The sequence below is a fragment of the Athene noctua genome, chromosome 16, assembly GCF_965140245.1.
Source record: "Athene noctua chromosome 16, bAthNoc1.hap1.1, whole genome shotgun sequence".
Lineage (NCBI taxonomy): Eukaryota > Metazoa > Chordata > Aves > Strigiformes > Strigidae > Athene > Athene noctua.
Window position 1 is genome coordinate 4,348,746 of NC_134052.1, and position 16,592 is coordinate 4,365,337.

The 16,592-nt window shown below is 43.8% G+C and overlaps 1 protein-coding gene across 1 annotated transcript in view; it reads right to left on the reverse strand.

The window, feature by feature from the left end:
• Positions 1–15,582, reverse strand: part of ARHGAP40 (Rho GTPase activating protein 40) — a 29,391-nt gene extending 13,809 nt beyond the window's left edge. The window contains exons 1-3 of the mRNA XM_074920003.1: positions 15,353–15,582; positions 5,808–6,010; positions 1,264–1,484 (exon numbers count right to left, since the gene is read on the reverse strand). Coding sequence (XP_074776104.1) covers positions 1,264–1,484; positions 5,808–6,010; positions 15,353–15,459 — 531 coding nt within the window. The 5' untranslated portion in view covers positions 15,460–15,582. The remainder of the gene's footprint in view (positions 1–1,263; positions 1,485–5,807; positions 6,011–15,352) is intronic.
• Between the last annotated feature and the right edge of the window lie 1,010 nt (positions 15,583–16,592).

Consider the following 16,592-nt stretch of genomic DNA (forward strand, 5'->3'; position numbering starts at 1 on the left):
TTGCCCGAAGTAATGAGACAAAATGTTTCACGTCTAATCAAACTAAGGCTACTTTAAAAGACAATATTAGCATCTTTGTACATGACTTCATTAAACAAAAATGTCATTTTAAAACATCAGATTGGATCTCAGTTGCCTATCAAATGCAAATACTAGCAACCTAGTGAGTGGACACATAAGATTTTAAGAGCTCAAAAATCTCTGTTCTTATACAATAGGAAGTAAAATTATCTTAAGAGCTATAATAGGCTTCTATGCAATCTGCAAGTTTAAGAACTTGCTGAATTTCAACTGAGGCACCTAAAACAACCCTGCAGTATTACTGCTTCCAGAAATGTCTTCTTTTTGTCACCCATTCAAGGAGGAATGCAAGTAATGCTCTGCAAAAGAGAAAAAACCATGACACTGTCTTTCCCAGTGCAATTCACAGTAAGGAAGCAATCTGCACCTCATCACTGGGCAGTTACGAAAACAAAACCACAGAAGTTTCCAGTGATGTTGCAGACTGCTAGTGTCACTCTCTTAAGGCATTCAAGGGATTATTTGTGTATAATTCATCTCATTATAGTAAAAGAAGCCTCAAAGAGGCTCAGGCTGAGGAAAAGGAGTAATCAGTTCCAGAAGAGAACAAGGGTCCCATGTTACTGAAAAAGGTAGATCTTGGTCTACCTTGTCTGACGACACAATTGACCAAGTAGAAAATGTCACAAGGAGCCCTGATTGAGATACATTCCAGCAGCCTCTAGAAAAAATAAGGATACTGTACCTTGCAGCCACAACCAAAAGAGGAACAGCACAGCACAAAAGCAGCTGAAAACCTAGTGGTTATGTATTCTCCAGTAAAGAAGAAGAAAAAAAAGGCAGTGGCCAGTTTTTCTCCATAATTACCAGCTGTACAAGGCTCAGTTCTGATAAACTGAATATACAAGGTTCTCTCTTTTTTTGGTTAATAATGATTTAACATGTCACTGGAATAAAGGAAACACAAGAGGGCTCCAAATGATACCAGCGCTCCACCAGGCTGCCCTGCCGCAGGCACTACACAAGCGTCTTCCAGCAGTCTCTGGGAAGCTTACAGATCTGCAGGTTTTGCAGCAACTTCTCAATGCTGCAAGCTGGATGCAGAATTCCAACTATCTCGGCTCCATTTGACCTCAAGAGAAGAAGTCATCTCTTTGGAAATGAGAGTAGCCCTAGACCCAGAAAGCCAAGTCAGCTACCACAACACAAAGTCTTTCAGGAGATCCCACTAAATCAACTTACCTCAGAACTGACCACCCCAAAAATGTCTCGGACATCACGCACAGGATGCTTGTTCTTCCTCCTCCGAGACCGGGAGTAGGTATCCAGCCGCCGCTGCACAGCAGCAGCCTGGGTCCTGGTCAGGGTGGAGAGCAGCACGATGTTGTCCTTCTCCGAGGCACCGTCCCCGAGGAGGTCAGACAGACCCGCGTCCTGGAGCCACTCAGCCTCAGCTTCCCCCTCTGCGAGGCAAGGGATGAGAAGAGAGAGTGAGAAGAGCAGGGCTAACAGCAATATGAGTGCTTGTAACACTTCACAGACAGAAAAGCAGGCACCTGAGCCATCCCCCTTCTGGGTCATCACTGGGGGGAAGCCACTGCTATTCTCAAAATCTTAGTCCTTTTCCCAGGTACCCAGCTCAATATCAGGGCGAAAGTGGAGGAGACAAAGCACTTCAGGCAGCTGTAACTGCCCACATACTCTTTCCTCCTCACCCTAGGTGAGGAAAAAGAAGAAAAAAATAAGGAGGCACGGACCCTGCCAGGAACACAGGCTCCCTCAGAAGCCGGGGCACAAGTGTGACTCTGCACGGTATTCAGCCCAAGGATTGCAACAAGAACTGAACCCAGTGGGGGCTTTCACAGGACACGGGAGGAAAGTCAGGTGCATCTGTCTTTACATGGACTGCCTCTGCAAGGGGAGCTCTGGCAGCAGGCAACAGCACACAGCAAACTGAACGAATGGCAGTGCCTCCCTGGAGCACACCCGACCCTCCAACAGCTTTGAGAACGGACAAAAGATCTGTGAAAAGCCACAACATACAACACTGCACATTTGGCTTTTGAAATCTTCCCAATTATATGGCTATTTATTTTAATTTTTATTTATCTATATCCATGCCTATGTATCAACAACTTTTTTTTCTTAAATATCCAGACACTGATCTGGTAGATTCAAAAGTATTTTGTTTAGTATACTTGTAGAACTATGTGTATGCATCATCCCTACTCTTTATCTTTTGAAGTGAAATGGTATCCATACAGCCATTCAATAAAAGCAAAAATGTTATTCTTACTCTGTGCATTCGCTTTATGTCTGTGCCTATTCAAAATCACTAAAATTAAAGATCATTCCAGTTCCAGAATGAAGTGTGAGAAGCCTGGAGACAGCACAGCAGCATTACTCAAACAAGCTCAATTCCACTTCATTCTTCACTATATATAAGTTGCACTTCAAACACAGAAGACAATTTTTTCCTTATAGGATGCACCCTTTGTGCAAGTGAGAAAGTGCCCTGAGCAAGGCAGCGACTTGAAATCCAAGGATAAAAGAAGCAATTTAACAGGTAGCTTCAACTTTAATACAGTGAACACCACAAAGCCTTTATCTTTTCAGTACTATTTACCACATTCATTCACTGTAGGCAGCTCCAGCACAGCTCTACGAAAAGTTATACTAGGAAAAACAAAAATCACAGCTGAACTGAGTGAAACAGAACAGTTCATTCCCCTCTTCTTTTCCTGTTTAAACTGTTATCTCTGCAGTTATCGCAGCTGCTCAGGCAAAGTTTTATTATTGCTGCATTAATAATAAAAAAGCCATGCAGCTCTTCTTGAGAGATTAAATAATTTAATTTTTCTGGGGAAACTTCCGTGTTCATGTAACTTGCAAAAACATATTGGGACGCCATCAAAACTCTTTTCAGCCTTTGGAGCATACTCTTTGTGTTCTTAGGTGCTGTAATGAAACAGAACTTTTTCAGCATCACACCACAACAAATGGAGTTGGACTTGAAGTGAAGTATTTCCTTTAACAAATCGTCTAGCATACTGGCTAGCTTTCCTGCATGGTCTTAAGTTCTGGTCTTTTCCCATGTCTAGTTCTACAGAAGCTTACAGGTAAGAACATCCCCCCAGTACTGCTCACAGTCTCGTGGTCCCATGACGACTCCTCACTGTATAGCTATTTGTCCTACATCCGTCCTTTGACAACAGCACAGCATGCAGAAAAACCTGGTTTATTTTGTCTTTGGGAACTAAAGGAAGTTAAGTGTATTGCTTGCAAATCTTGAAAATACCCAATTCCAGTCATAACAGGAAACTAATCTAATACACAATACTAAACAGCAGGCCCTAAATCGGACATCCGTGTGAGCCTACTGCCCCATCTGATGCCAAAGCACCGTATCTTAATTTCTCTACTTAATATTTTTGGCCCAGTTATGTTTGCCAGTAATGCAAAAGGAAAAGAGTAAAATAGGTTATTTACAGGGAGAAAAGGCAAATCAGAGAGAAACAGGTCAGAGCTGAGAGGTCCACAGAAGCTGAGCTGCAGGTTTAAGCCTGAGGAGCTGCTAAGATTTGTCTTGTGAGTTCCAGAAAAGCAGTATTTCAGGGGGGCACAACTAGGAATAAATTTGCAAAACTAAAGAACGTCAGTTTCAAAATCTTACTTGAAACATAAGCTAGTCAAAACCAGAATTCATAATAAAGCATTTAGTTTCTAAAAAGTTAAAGGACAGCTACAGCATCCTGCCATCTCAGACTAAACATTAAGCAGAACTTCCTATATAGTTTTCGAAGGCAGAGAAGAACCACTCTTTGAAGACACTTCTCAGATGTGATTACATGCTACAAGGATGCTATCAGATATTTCCGTGGCACTACCGCACAGAGTGCGTAACGTTATCGGTCTGCTGTACTGTCAGACCTTGGAGAGAGCTGGATAAACAGCAGGCAGCATGGAAAGGACAACGCTGCTTGTATTTCAAGAAAAAGCTGCTTTCTGCTCCCTTTAACTGTTAGTGAAGCACAAGTATCATCAGCACCTTTCAGCTGACCCAGTTCTGCAGTTACATGCTGGCCTCCCATTAACACCAGGTCACAAGCAGCGTCCCATTACACCACCCTTACACAGGGCTTGAACAGGAGACAAGTGTACGCCGACCGGGTCAGCATTTTTGCAATGTCTTATCTACTCGTAGCCTTCACGCTGTCCCTGTACTGCAATTACAATCAGCTATTTGACAGGTTGAGCCAGGCTGTCTCCAGGAGCCCCGAAGCCTCCGTGCTGCATTGCCACCTCACGGTGCTCCGACCATCAGTTGCAGAGACATGAAAGCCAAGAGGCACCAGCCAAATCCTGCACCCACACCACGTGAAGCTTCCTCTCACCACTAACGCTTCCAGCACAATGCTGATTTGACTAAACTCCTTCGCAGAAGGCACCAGGAGGCCAAGCATGCCACACCTCCCTCCCCAGTCTGCTGGGAAGGCTTCAGTACTCAGAGCTTTATTTCAGGTTTGTCTGGTTTCAATAGCCAATTAAGTAGTCAGCTCTTGCCTGCTATATTAATATACAGCATTAAAAGACACTTTTCCTTGTGTCCCTCCTTACACACAGTAATCAAACTGCCTCTGGCATATCAGTCTTTTGGATACCCCAGACAGCCTTTCATCTCATGGCATGGCCTCTTTTCCAGAGTCTCCTTCCTGGCACGCTCATTTTCTGAGTCACTTTTACATCTCTTCCAGTTCTAAAAAAAAAAAAAACCAACTTATGACCTTCATGTTCACTGTGTCTTGCCTACCGTGGCAGACATGGATGCTGATCTTCCCACCCTGTTCTCCCAAGCCCCCTCTACACACCCAGGACAGCTATTTACCCTTCCCAAGCATCGTACCACACTGGGACTTTCACTCAAACATTTCCCCATTACACACATGGATCCTTCTCAGTATCAGGCCAGCACAGCAGCTGTAGGCTGTACAGGCTGCAAACCCGACCATTCAAGAGGATGTACTGCCAACTAAATCACACGCTTCAAAAAGGGCCCCAAAAACGTGTGATCCCAATCTGTGGGATCGCTGGGTGCTTATCACAGTTCACCATCCTTCCAACAGCCCAGGATGTACCTCCCATGTCAAAAGGGCAATCAGTCCAGGTTCCAGTTACCCCAAAATACCGGATAACAGCAGTGCTACAGAAAGCCCATTAGAAACACCCCATGCATATGAAGCAGTCTTCAAAAGAAAGAGAGGGGGAAAAAAAAGTATATAAGAAAAACCTTGTGTGGATGGACTCACATCATTCTGAATGTTTATTATGGTTTCTTGAAGAGTGAATCAGAAGGAGAAAAATCTGCCTTCCACAAAAGCAGCTCTCATAAAAGCCACTATGATGAAGTCCCATAACCACGTACACAAACAAGCCTTCCAAAACACCATCAGCTATCACAGCATGTTTACCATACAGCCACCTGCACAGGGAGAGAGGGCCCCCACACTTAGTGGGGGCTGTTTGAAAAAATCTGGAGCCTTGAACTTACTCCTGCCTGACCTTTAAAGTCAGCTTTGTTTCAGAAGCTGAAGCCAAGCCAGGACAGCACTCCCCTTCTGCAGGGTATTATCTACCACCCAGTGAAAAAAATTTATATATCTCTGAGTTAACCGGTAATATTCCAACCATATTGCAACACGCTTCTAATTCATTCAGGTGCATAAGCAAATTCTCTCTCTAAGATGTTAATCTCCCTCCCCTCACTCCCAACATTTTTGACAACTTACCCTCCTGTGTTTTGACATCTGCAAGGCTGCATTCCTCTTGTTCGCCTTCAGTGCTCTGTTTAATGTTCTCTACTTCCAGCCAAAAACTGTCCATTGACAAGTTGTCCAAAGACTCTATCCTGGAATTCGTGCCCTCTGACACCGGGGATGGCAAAGGACTCCTCGGAGGAAGCTGGCTCATTCTGCAAGGGCAATTTCTGGTACTGAGAAGGGAAGAGATAAGGAGAGATTAAACTGTATGTATTCAGAGATGGCATGCATCGGTCTTCATTGATTAATGACTGCAATAAAAGCCAAACAGAGGTAAGTGCTAGACTTCCTTTGGTTAGTGTTTAGCAATAACAGACAAGGTTGCAATCAAATCGCCTAGAGTAGGAGAAAAACTGCTGTCCAAACACGCGAGAGGATCAACACAAGTTTTCCAATGCTGTCCTTCCAGTGACCTCTGAGACACCACCTACCACTCCCACACTTGCTTCCAAGACTCCCCTGCAAACTTGCACAGATACCCTCCACGTTCACAGAACACAAAAATGTTTCAAGTTTGGCACATGTGCTCTGACAATCTGGCACACGCCACAAGTCCGACAACTCCCAGCCACAGCGACTGAACCCAGCAGGCTTGTCCTCTGCGTGCAAAAGCTGGCACAGCTCCATCTCCTGCACTTCAGCTCACGCAATAAACAACTCCAATGTTTGAGGCCCCCTTTTCCTGCCCAGACCAGGCTTTTCAGCTGCGAATCAGAACAAGTGTCCCAGGAAACCCAAACATACAGAATTTTCTTGTTTCCCTGTTTTTCCCTGAAATTTCCCTGTTGATTAATTCATGGACAGCCAAAATTCCAGACTGGCCTTGTTCAGCTTTCAACCTCTCTGCAGAAAGTTGTGAGGGTCTCATCAGTTCGTAAAATAATGCCTCTTTTAAAATTAGTTTTAATTCACTTCAAAAGTGCAAGCCATTTAAACTCTGTTGTATATCTTTTACAAAGACTTAAAAAAAAAAAAGAGGGATAAGTGGAACCTACTTGTGAAAACACCTCAATGGTTCAACTTACAAACACAAAAATTAAAGAGGCTGCATATGAATACAAAAATTAAAGAGACTGCATATGAATACAAAAATTAAAGAGACTGCATATGAATACAAAAATTAAAGAGACTGCATACTACACTAACTCAGGATGGTTTGAAGACACCTGGGAACACCTACCACCGCCAAACACAGACTGGAATTGCTTTCTAGTCTCATGACAAAAAAAAAAAAAAAAAAAAAAGAAAAAAAAAAGAAAAAAGTAGATCAAATCTTGTGCCTTGAAAACCACAACAACAAACCAACCACCAAATGCAATTTAGCCTCCCAACTCTGGAAAGGCTTAGTTATAGATGGCAAAATACCTGGAAAGTTTTAGCTCCCTTCATTCCAGAAAGCCATTATTAGCAGTTTTGGCATTAACTTCTGTTCTAAGAAGCATTTCAAGTCATAAAAGACTTAATTTGAAGATCTACCAAGAGGCCTATGTTGCAGGGTATTCTGCACTTGGATTTACACATGTGCATGCATATTATGCTCATACCTTTCTAATACGCACATAGGCAGCCCTTCTCTTCTAAAGGTCAGGACTAAAGCTATAACCATCATTCCAGGAACATCTGGAGCCAGCAACAGCATTGAGAACAAAAATAAGAAGGATTTTGTTTGTTTGTTTTACAGGAACACAAAAGTGAAAGATTGAAAAGAGCTATTAAACCACCCAGCCCACCCCTGACAAGGGCAAAGGTCATCTGCTTGTTTAGCACTATCCCCACCTTTCCTACCTCTGGATATCCAAATAACAAGCCTCCAGTTGAGATACCACTTAAAGCCTGGCAGAGCACTTAAATAGTCAATCTAAGTTTTTTAAAACTTTTTTTTTTACCTTGATAGTTCATGCCCATCTCTCTCAGTTCTACTACAGCTACCATCCCAAATCATTATTTCCCCTTTCAACTTTTTACTTTTATCTTCACCCACTGGGAGTTAAAAATGTAGATCACACCCCTCACATTAACTCTTCTTTAGTAGTCCTCTCCATTTTCTCACATTTGCTGACAGCCTTCTCGTAAGAGGATTAAACAAAGCCACCTAGCTAGCATCAAAAATACTGTTTAATACCTTGCCATGACATCTCACTAGAATTCTACTACAGGCCAGTCAACAGAAATAATCATTTGCAACATGAAACTAGAAGGAGGATTTTACATTACCTTGAGGGACTTGGTTTTGGCCATATCAGTGCCAGAAACACCGGCAGCCAAACTTGCACTAAAGAGCAGTCCCCCAGCGCACACCACCACACAGGCTAAGGAACCATCTTACAAGATCTCCTAATTGCTCTACTAGAGGCATTCAGCAGGCACACAACTACTCTTCTTGCCCTAAGTTACTGCCCTGTACTACTGTGAGATCTAGGCTATAAGGACCAAGGCAGCTCTGAAATGTACCTTTCCTTTGTGTTCATCTTGATTTATGGAATACACCTTTCCTTCATGTTCAGCTTGGTTTAGAGCTGGCTCATATAACATCCCAGAAACCTCCATGGACTCACACCAAAACAGAATTTAGGTTTACAGATCCAGCAGAACCTACCCTAGACCCGAGCAGCAGCTTGCACCCAGCACATGCGCTCTGCAGCAAGCCTGTGTCACACATAGCTATGACAATCCCTTCCCCACACCTGCCACAGGCCTGCCTGGAAAAAAACCAAAATTTTAAGCCAACATAAATAGTCTTCAAAAGGGTGACTCTTGACTTAGATGTTCTGCATGATTTACCCAGGTAACAGATCCTGAATGCAAGTTTCAGTCCAGGAGATACTACGACCGAGTGGAGTAATACTTACCTAAGGCATTAGGGCATATTCCTGGTACACACCTGAGAACCATCACAACATCCTTACAGTTCAGGTTTCAGGCTATAGCCTTGCCAGCAGCTATTTTTGATCCAGCAGCACCTTCCGTTCCTAGCAAGACAAGAGTACTGGTGCAAGGATATAGTTTTGCCAGACAACGGCCAACTGCTGAACCCCTACCACACTCTAACTTGTGCTTTCATACCACCCACAGTTATTTTCCTTCTTTTCACAGCTGGAAATACAGACGATCTAGTAGGGCTTGCATAAAAAGCTCTACCACCAGTCACATTATTTGCCTAATCTAGGAGTGTCATACTAGCACTATTTGTGTGTCAAACAGCTGAAAAGCCATCCTAATTTTTCTCTCAACAACCCCATGGACTGATGCACTAACTATTTCACCAAGGTGCAGGATGCCAATGTCACACAGCAGTTCTACACAGCAGCAGCAGGATCCAAAGCCCAGCTCTACAAGTCCTAAACTAGTGCTGCTGTTACTGTCTCACAGGACAACACCAAATCAAATTCAGGCCTTTAAATTTAGAAAATGTTTTGTTTTCTGGTCTAAATATTTTTTTCTTGAACACAGTGCTTTACAAATCCAACTACTCAGGTGGAAGGTTAATTTTAGATTCAGTTCACCTAAAAGACTGTTCTTCCTCCCTGCATTCCCAAGTCAGCAGAGGGCAATGAGTGACGTATAAACACAGCAACAGTTTAGATTGAAAGTGTAGATTGTTGGCTTAAAATGTTAATCACTCAGTTGTAACTGGGCAAAGATTAGGTAGAATAATCAAGTTCACCCACGCTGTCAATGTAACAAAAACCTTAAGATTATAAAGTTTTAAAAATTAACCCAACAAAAAGCAAACTTGCATAAAGACCTAGTTAAGGGCAACCATAAAGGAATGACCATCCTAATGCAACCTTCTCCTCTTGTTTAAGAGCAGAGCCAGTTTTAAAGGGGCTCAAGATTCATTCAGCTGACTTGCCTAACACCTTCAGTCTAACCCTGACTTAACAGTATTAATGACACAGTTATGAGAAATTAGACTGCCATATAGAGTTCCTTTTTTTATTACCTTTTCTATAAATCCCCTCCATGTAAAGCATTGGCAGCCCTTAGCAAGATCAGCACACCTGCAAAATCTGACTCCGAGTGATGGTGGCTCACCAAACCTGGGCTAGAATATGCAGTCTCTAGAGTAGGTTTTGATCTGTTCCTAGATACTGTCAACACAGGGCAAATAAACTGTAAACACTCATGCAACTCTTGGCCCTCTTGAATATCAAAATAAAATAAACACTGTTGCTATGCATTTGCTCATGCCATGCTTGAATCACTCCTGCTCGAGAGCTTCTCAAAGGATCTGTAGCTGCCTAGACCACTGCTTGCTCAACATCCTTCCCTCCTTGAAATACCTATCTAACAGATGAATAAAGAGGCTCCTTCTCAAGCATTTCAAAGAGAACAGGAGGCAACAAGTGTAAGCCAAGAAAATGGAATTCCTTTAATACTGTTTCCAGAAAAAACTATGAGAAAAACTATGAGAAAAAGGCAACAAGAACAGAAGAACTAAGTTACACAAGGCAGTCCTCCCACACAAGCAGCACCTAGATTTAGACATTTCCAAAGATCTGGAGCAAGTACAAAGGCACACATGAAACAAAGAAACAGATGGAAGGAGTCTGAACTAACCTCAAGAGCAAGTTAGGAGCACACCAAGTACCATAGCAATTCAGACCACTATCATGAAACACAAGTGCTTTTGAAAGAAAGACAAAGTATGTGAGAAATTATTCTATCAACTGGTTACAGTATTTTGACAGATAAAGACACTAAGTCAGAGAACAGAAATGTATTAATGTCACAACACACACATCTTACCAGCTCTCAATTTACTTCAAGGTCAAAAAACAAATGATGGGTACAAAAGAACAAGATTAAAAGAAATTAACAAAAAAAAAAAAAATTCATGCAGGAGAAAGTCCCTCTTCAGATTGCTTCGAAGTTCCTGCCCTAAGCAAACAGTTTAAACCAATGAAGAGCTGTGTTGTTAATTCTGAAGAGAAAGATTCCCCTAAAGATCAGCCCACCACAGGCTTTCTTGTTTAAAATCATGTAGTAGGATAAAAGCATCCAGAAACAACATATAGGAGTATTTGAAAAACTGGAGAAAATCCTGAAGCAGTAAGTTACATATCTATCTATCTATCTATCTATCTATCTATCTATCTATCTATCTATCTATCTAATACAGATATAGCCATAGATATTTTGCTTACTGAAAGTATTGGAAGTTTAAACCTCAATTTTTCAAAGATATCAATGTTATTATAAGGTCCTTGTATGGAAGAACTCAATCTATTTATTATCAAAATCTTAGATGAAATATGCATAAACAGCTATTTCATTCAGACACACAGAACCACACAAAACTCTATTCCCAACACTAATAGCAAATTTATCCAGGAAATGCCTTGTGGACAAAAGCTCCACAACTTTTCTACCAAAGGTCTAAACCAAAAGAAAGCTCTACTGCAAACCTTTGAAGTCTGGTTTTGTTAGATTTACAATTCCCCAAATATTATACTACAAACACCACAGAGTACCAATTCCTCCCTTCTCCCCACAACAAGAAAAGCACTACTGAAGTTTACTCTTAGGAGAAAATGAAAAGCATATGGCTGGTTCAAATTCCTTGGACCAGACCATAAAGCAAAGACAGACTAATTATCAAATTCCTGTGGCAGCGATGAACAATAACTTACCCAATATACTCTTACCATGCTTTACTTTCCCTGGCTTAACTAAATCGAAGCAACTAAAGAGCCAGAATTAAAGCAATCTTAGAAGCAGGCTGCCACTGCTGACATACGTCTTTGCGTCTCTCTGACCATAGGGGATTTGCTCATATACCTAGTAGTTTCACTGAAAGCATCCCCTACGAGAAGTTACAGTGCCTTTAGCCCAGGCTATTTTATACAGCACTGCTGCCAACCGCCACTTATGTTCGCATTAAGGCATTTTATCGAGGACTTCGCACCCGTGGAACAGCACACTTGAAGGTCTGTCTCTATAGCACCAGCAAGAATAACGAAGATGTCACTACTACAATTTCCTAATAAGATTACAGCTTGTTTTCAGTAACACAGCAATCAGTTCATCAAGATCTTCCATTATGCAAGCAGCTTGGGGAGCAGCGTCATTTAAGGTTGTTTTGAAGAAGCCTGTTCTGCAAGTGATAAAGAGGACGTGCCAGAGAGCTCCGCATGTGTGGAGTAATTCATACCAGCTCCAGCTTTCCCCCACTCCAACAACAACAAGGCACTCCCCAACTCCTGTCCTGGCATCCCTACTGACACCAGAAAGACAAAACAGCGAACCTTTGCCCAGTGCTACGGGGAATGAAAGATGAATCCTGACACATTTGTGTAACGTACTGCACCTCCATCACTTTCTGTGCTGGACCCAAACTCCAGAGATGACCTCCACCACAGGACTGGGAGTTTTAAATAACTGATACTGTCAGGTTATATTTAAATAAACTTAAATAACTTATATTTGCAGGTTAGAATTTACCTGACAATAAGTGTTTCTATCACCGTATTTAAGGGCAAAGAAACTGCATCCCAACATCTGTCTCAGGCCTTCACCAGGAGCAGGCCTGTCTCCACTCTGTCTAGTAAGGGTCTAAATAAGCAAGCTAAGGAATAGTCAAATTTGCCTGTAATTACAGATATGCCTGGAGGTGTCTCAGACCGAAACCCAGAGCAGAACAAACACCAGATTGATGAGCCCATGTAGATACAACCAAATTAAAAATATTCAAAGCCACGTTTAGTTTAGTCTATTAGCTGGGTGTCTGTCCCATCGCACTAGGGTTTGTTTTGGCCTCCAAAGACATAAGCCATGTTCTCTGTATGTATTTTTTGTTTCACTGCAAGGTCACTGCATACAAGCCCGTAGTTCACTTGCCCCGTGCTAGCATGGTAACCCAAACAGGAAAGGGCTTTCATTGACACAGAAATCCAGCTGCAAGAAAGGGGTACCTGGCCAAAACAAAGCTTTAGGAGTACTGCAATCTTCAATGAAATTGTGAATCGATAAGCCCGATCTACTGGATGATTCTACAAGAATCGTCAGTTAGAAGGTGGCACTCTCATCCCTATTTCCACCCTCACACACTCCACTGAATCCACGTGCATTTAAACACGCAAGCAGCTTTGTCCACTCAGCAGCCACAAAGATCCCGTCTGACATTCAAGTTCCACCCTCCAGCACGACACCAGGATGCCAAAACCCACAGACCAGTTCGCACGGGGTTGCCATCCCCCCAGACCAGCAGCACAGGCTACAGACAGGAGCTCCCGCACACTTGCTCTCCCCGCCACCCCTCCTCGGCAGGGGAGCTGCCCTGGGCTTGCTCCAGCCGCCGCGAGGCTGAGCCTGTGCTCCGCATCCCCACGAAGCAGCTGGCACAGACCGACAGCCCTGTAGCGACTTGGCTGTCACAGCCCTGTAGCGCTCGCTGCCAGGGATTTTGCCAGAATGAGTCAATACCTCCCAGTTACTAAACGCATCCTCAAAACATGCTACCGTTATGTCAGATGAGACACCCTTACTTTACTTCCATCGCTGCTGTGACTTCAGGCAAGATGTTAAACCCCTGCACACCTCAGCTGCCCAACTTAGGGTCAAAGGGGGTGCGGAACCACATGGCTTTCAGATGAAAGGCTGCTAGTATGTTTGAATCCTTTACAAAAAGGCTGTGAATTTTTGTGTGATCACTCAATGCCAAGGCTTCTTACAAAAGCACAGATTCACACACACTAAATATTTGCCCTACAAGTTCTTTAGTGATGAATTTAGAGTACATCAGGACTATAGAACTCATTCTCATTTCTTGTTGTAGCCCATTCTAGCACCCATACCTACACCAGAGCTGAGAACAGCAATTCTAAGTGATTGCTCAGATGTATGGGAACAGGCAAGAGACTGTTAAGAGGTCACAAGAGTAAACTGCTGACCAGCACAAAGTAAGGAGTGGTTGAGAGATGTGGTGGAATCAAGCTATGCTTCATGCATGAGAGGTTTAGGGATGCAGGAAGATGGGAAGAACAGTCATAAGCTCCTTGCTTGGGCTTCTCAGGTAAGACAAAGTGCTTACATTGCCATGAGAAGCCTGGCCTTGGTTGAGATTTATAAATAATTCTATAATTAATAACTGGAGTGCTGCCTGCAAGCCCAGGGCCACTGAGCCCAGCCACAAGCCACCTCAGGTACCACAAGCTTTACAGCTCTGAGAGGAGGAGCATGAGGGAGAGAGAGCCAGCAATGGCTTTTCCTCAGCAGTGCTTTGGAGGCACATCACTGCTACCGGGTAAGCCCAAGTGTCTTAATGGGAACCCAACGAGCATGCCACAGTCACTGCTGCAAAAATAAACAGTCATTATAGTCAATTAATTAGAAGACCAGGATGGCTGGCGTATCATTGCCTTATTGTATAGGCATGTTTTAGGTTAGCCCTGGCAGAGAGGCTTAGTTACACATACAGGACATGCTTCACCTGCCAGTGCAGCCTGAATGAACAGATACCAACTGCCACTTGCTATGAGTTAAGTGTTGTGGTCAAAGTTAGTGAGCAAATTCAGGGTTCCTGCCATAGCACTTCTTCAGACCTGACCACAGAGGTGTTCTGGCACCAGTACAGACACTGGAACTCAACTAACTTGTCTAACGAAAACCCGAAGTTGTTACTAAATATTTTGATTTTTATCAAAGAATACTCAAGGTGCTAATCTAGTTCTCTTACACATAGGTAATTTTAAAATAATTTAATATATTACTCCTGTCACTCCCACTAAGATTTTTTTTTTTTTGTAGCTCTCAAATTTTGCCTGTGATCTTTTAAAGATTTCCTTTCTTGCTTCTACATACAAGGTCAAAGCAGACTAGGAAAAATAAATCAGAAACATGAAAACGTGAGCTATGACTAGAAATAAAATCACTTGAATACATTCACACAAAACCAACAGGTTAAGATTACTGCAGCAGGGAGTTCTGAAACTTGGTGCAGCTTCTAAGCTGATGCAAATACATGTTAGATGAAGTTTTAAGTCATTTAATGTCATTTAGGAGAAACACTGTACTCTGTGTGTGCAAGTAAAGCAGATCGATTTTCAGTTGTATCCTTTAGTATGTGGGCTTTGCACAGCATATATCTGAAGTGCTTACCCTTATGGGATTTTACAAATCACTGAACAGCCCTCAAAGCTCACCGGCTGCCAGGGCAGCGTTATTTCTGAGTCACAAGGAAACACGCAGTCTGCATCTCACCCTGCCAGGCACGCACGCACCCCCGGGTCCCACTCCCACTGCTTGCTGCACTCATTCCAGTTACAGAGTTAATACCAAAAAACCCCAAACCAAGGGGGTGGGGTGTTAAAAGGTTTCCTTTTAGGACCAAGGCAGTCGAAGACAGGGGTGTCCTTTTTAAAGAGCATATTATATGTATCCTCTTTAAAGAGCATATTATAGCCTGCTCACCTCTAGAAATTTACCCTGTTTCCACCTGTCCTGCCCCAGGTGCTGCCCTGCCCTCGGGGTGGAGGGGGGCAGCGATCACCCCTACCCACCGCCACGCTCCGTACCTGCCGAGCCGGGCACAGCGCGCTGGCCAGACTGGTGCCAGCACGCCCCGGGCGCTGGGGGTCCCACTGCTGGCCACCCCCGGGCCACGTGTGCCACGCTTGTCCATGTCCAGCTGGGGAGGAGCGCGGCCGTCAGTCCACCCGCGCCCCTCCGCTGTCGAGTCGAGGAGCGGCTGCGAGCCGCGTGGCTGATAAGGAAGAGCCACTCCTCATCACCCGCAAGGTGCCAGCCGGGCGGCCGGGAGCATCCTCCCCTCCCTCCCCACATCCACCCGCCCGCGGAAGCCGAGCAGAAGTGGCAGCAAATCCACCTGCGCCTGCCCGGGAGCGGTGCCCGGGGCTGAGCCGCCCACGGCTGGGACGCGGGCTGAAGGACACGGCCCACAGCCAGCACCCAGCGCCCACGGCAAGCAGAAAATAGCAAGGAGTTATTTCGAAGCCTGGACTGAAGCTAAGGCTTGCTAAACATTAACTCAAGCCTCAGCGGCGTGAAGAAGTAACTCCCAAAAGGAGCACTGGAAAGGAGGAGTCAAACGGTGTATTTGCTCCTCGAAACTTCTCTGAAGTAAGAGAACATCAAGAAGAGCACAAAAGATCTCCTGGGGGACTCAGGGGAGGCAGCAAAAAACCTGAATGCTTATTAAAAAAAGCAAATTCAGCATTTCCTCCCGTAGCTGAGCAGTGAGTAAATCCCAGCTGGATGTCAGACGCTGGTGTTGAAAGAGCAGCGTAAACCCGTAACACCCACAGAGAATATTTTGCAAGATCCAGATCCTTTAAAATCTCAACAAGAAGCAACACACAAGCAAGCTAAGGGTTAAAGCAATCCGATTCCCCAGGACCATCGTAACAGGTTTCGTTCGTTCTTTGTTATTCCCTCCACTAAACCTCCTTTCACAGTGTTTCTGTAACTTCCCTCTCCTCTTAACATTTACTCTCCTAATCCTGAAGTTAAAGGGACAAACCAGTCATTTATTTAAAGTTTCCTTAACAAAGACATGTAAAGCTTCTCCAGCACAGGTAATAACCCTGCTCTTCTTTTCCAATATTCCCAGTAAAACTGGATCTATGGCTCAGCCTGCTCCGCCTGCAACGGCTTAAAGGGCAGCACCAGCTATTTTAGAGACAATCCCTCATAAAAGCATGCAAAGAGGCCATCTCAGTTTTGTTCCCTCCCCATGAAGGCAGCTATTTTTCCAGCCACTTTCACCCCACCTTGCGAACATGCAGCCGATCTGCT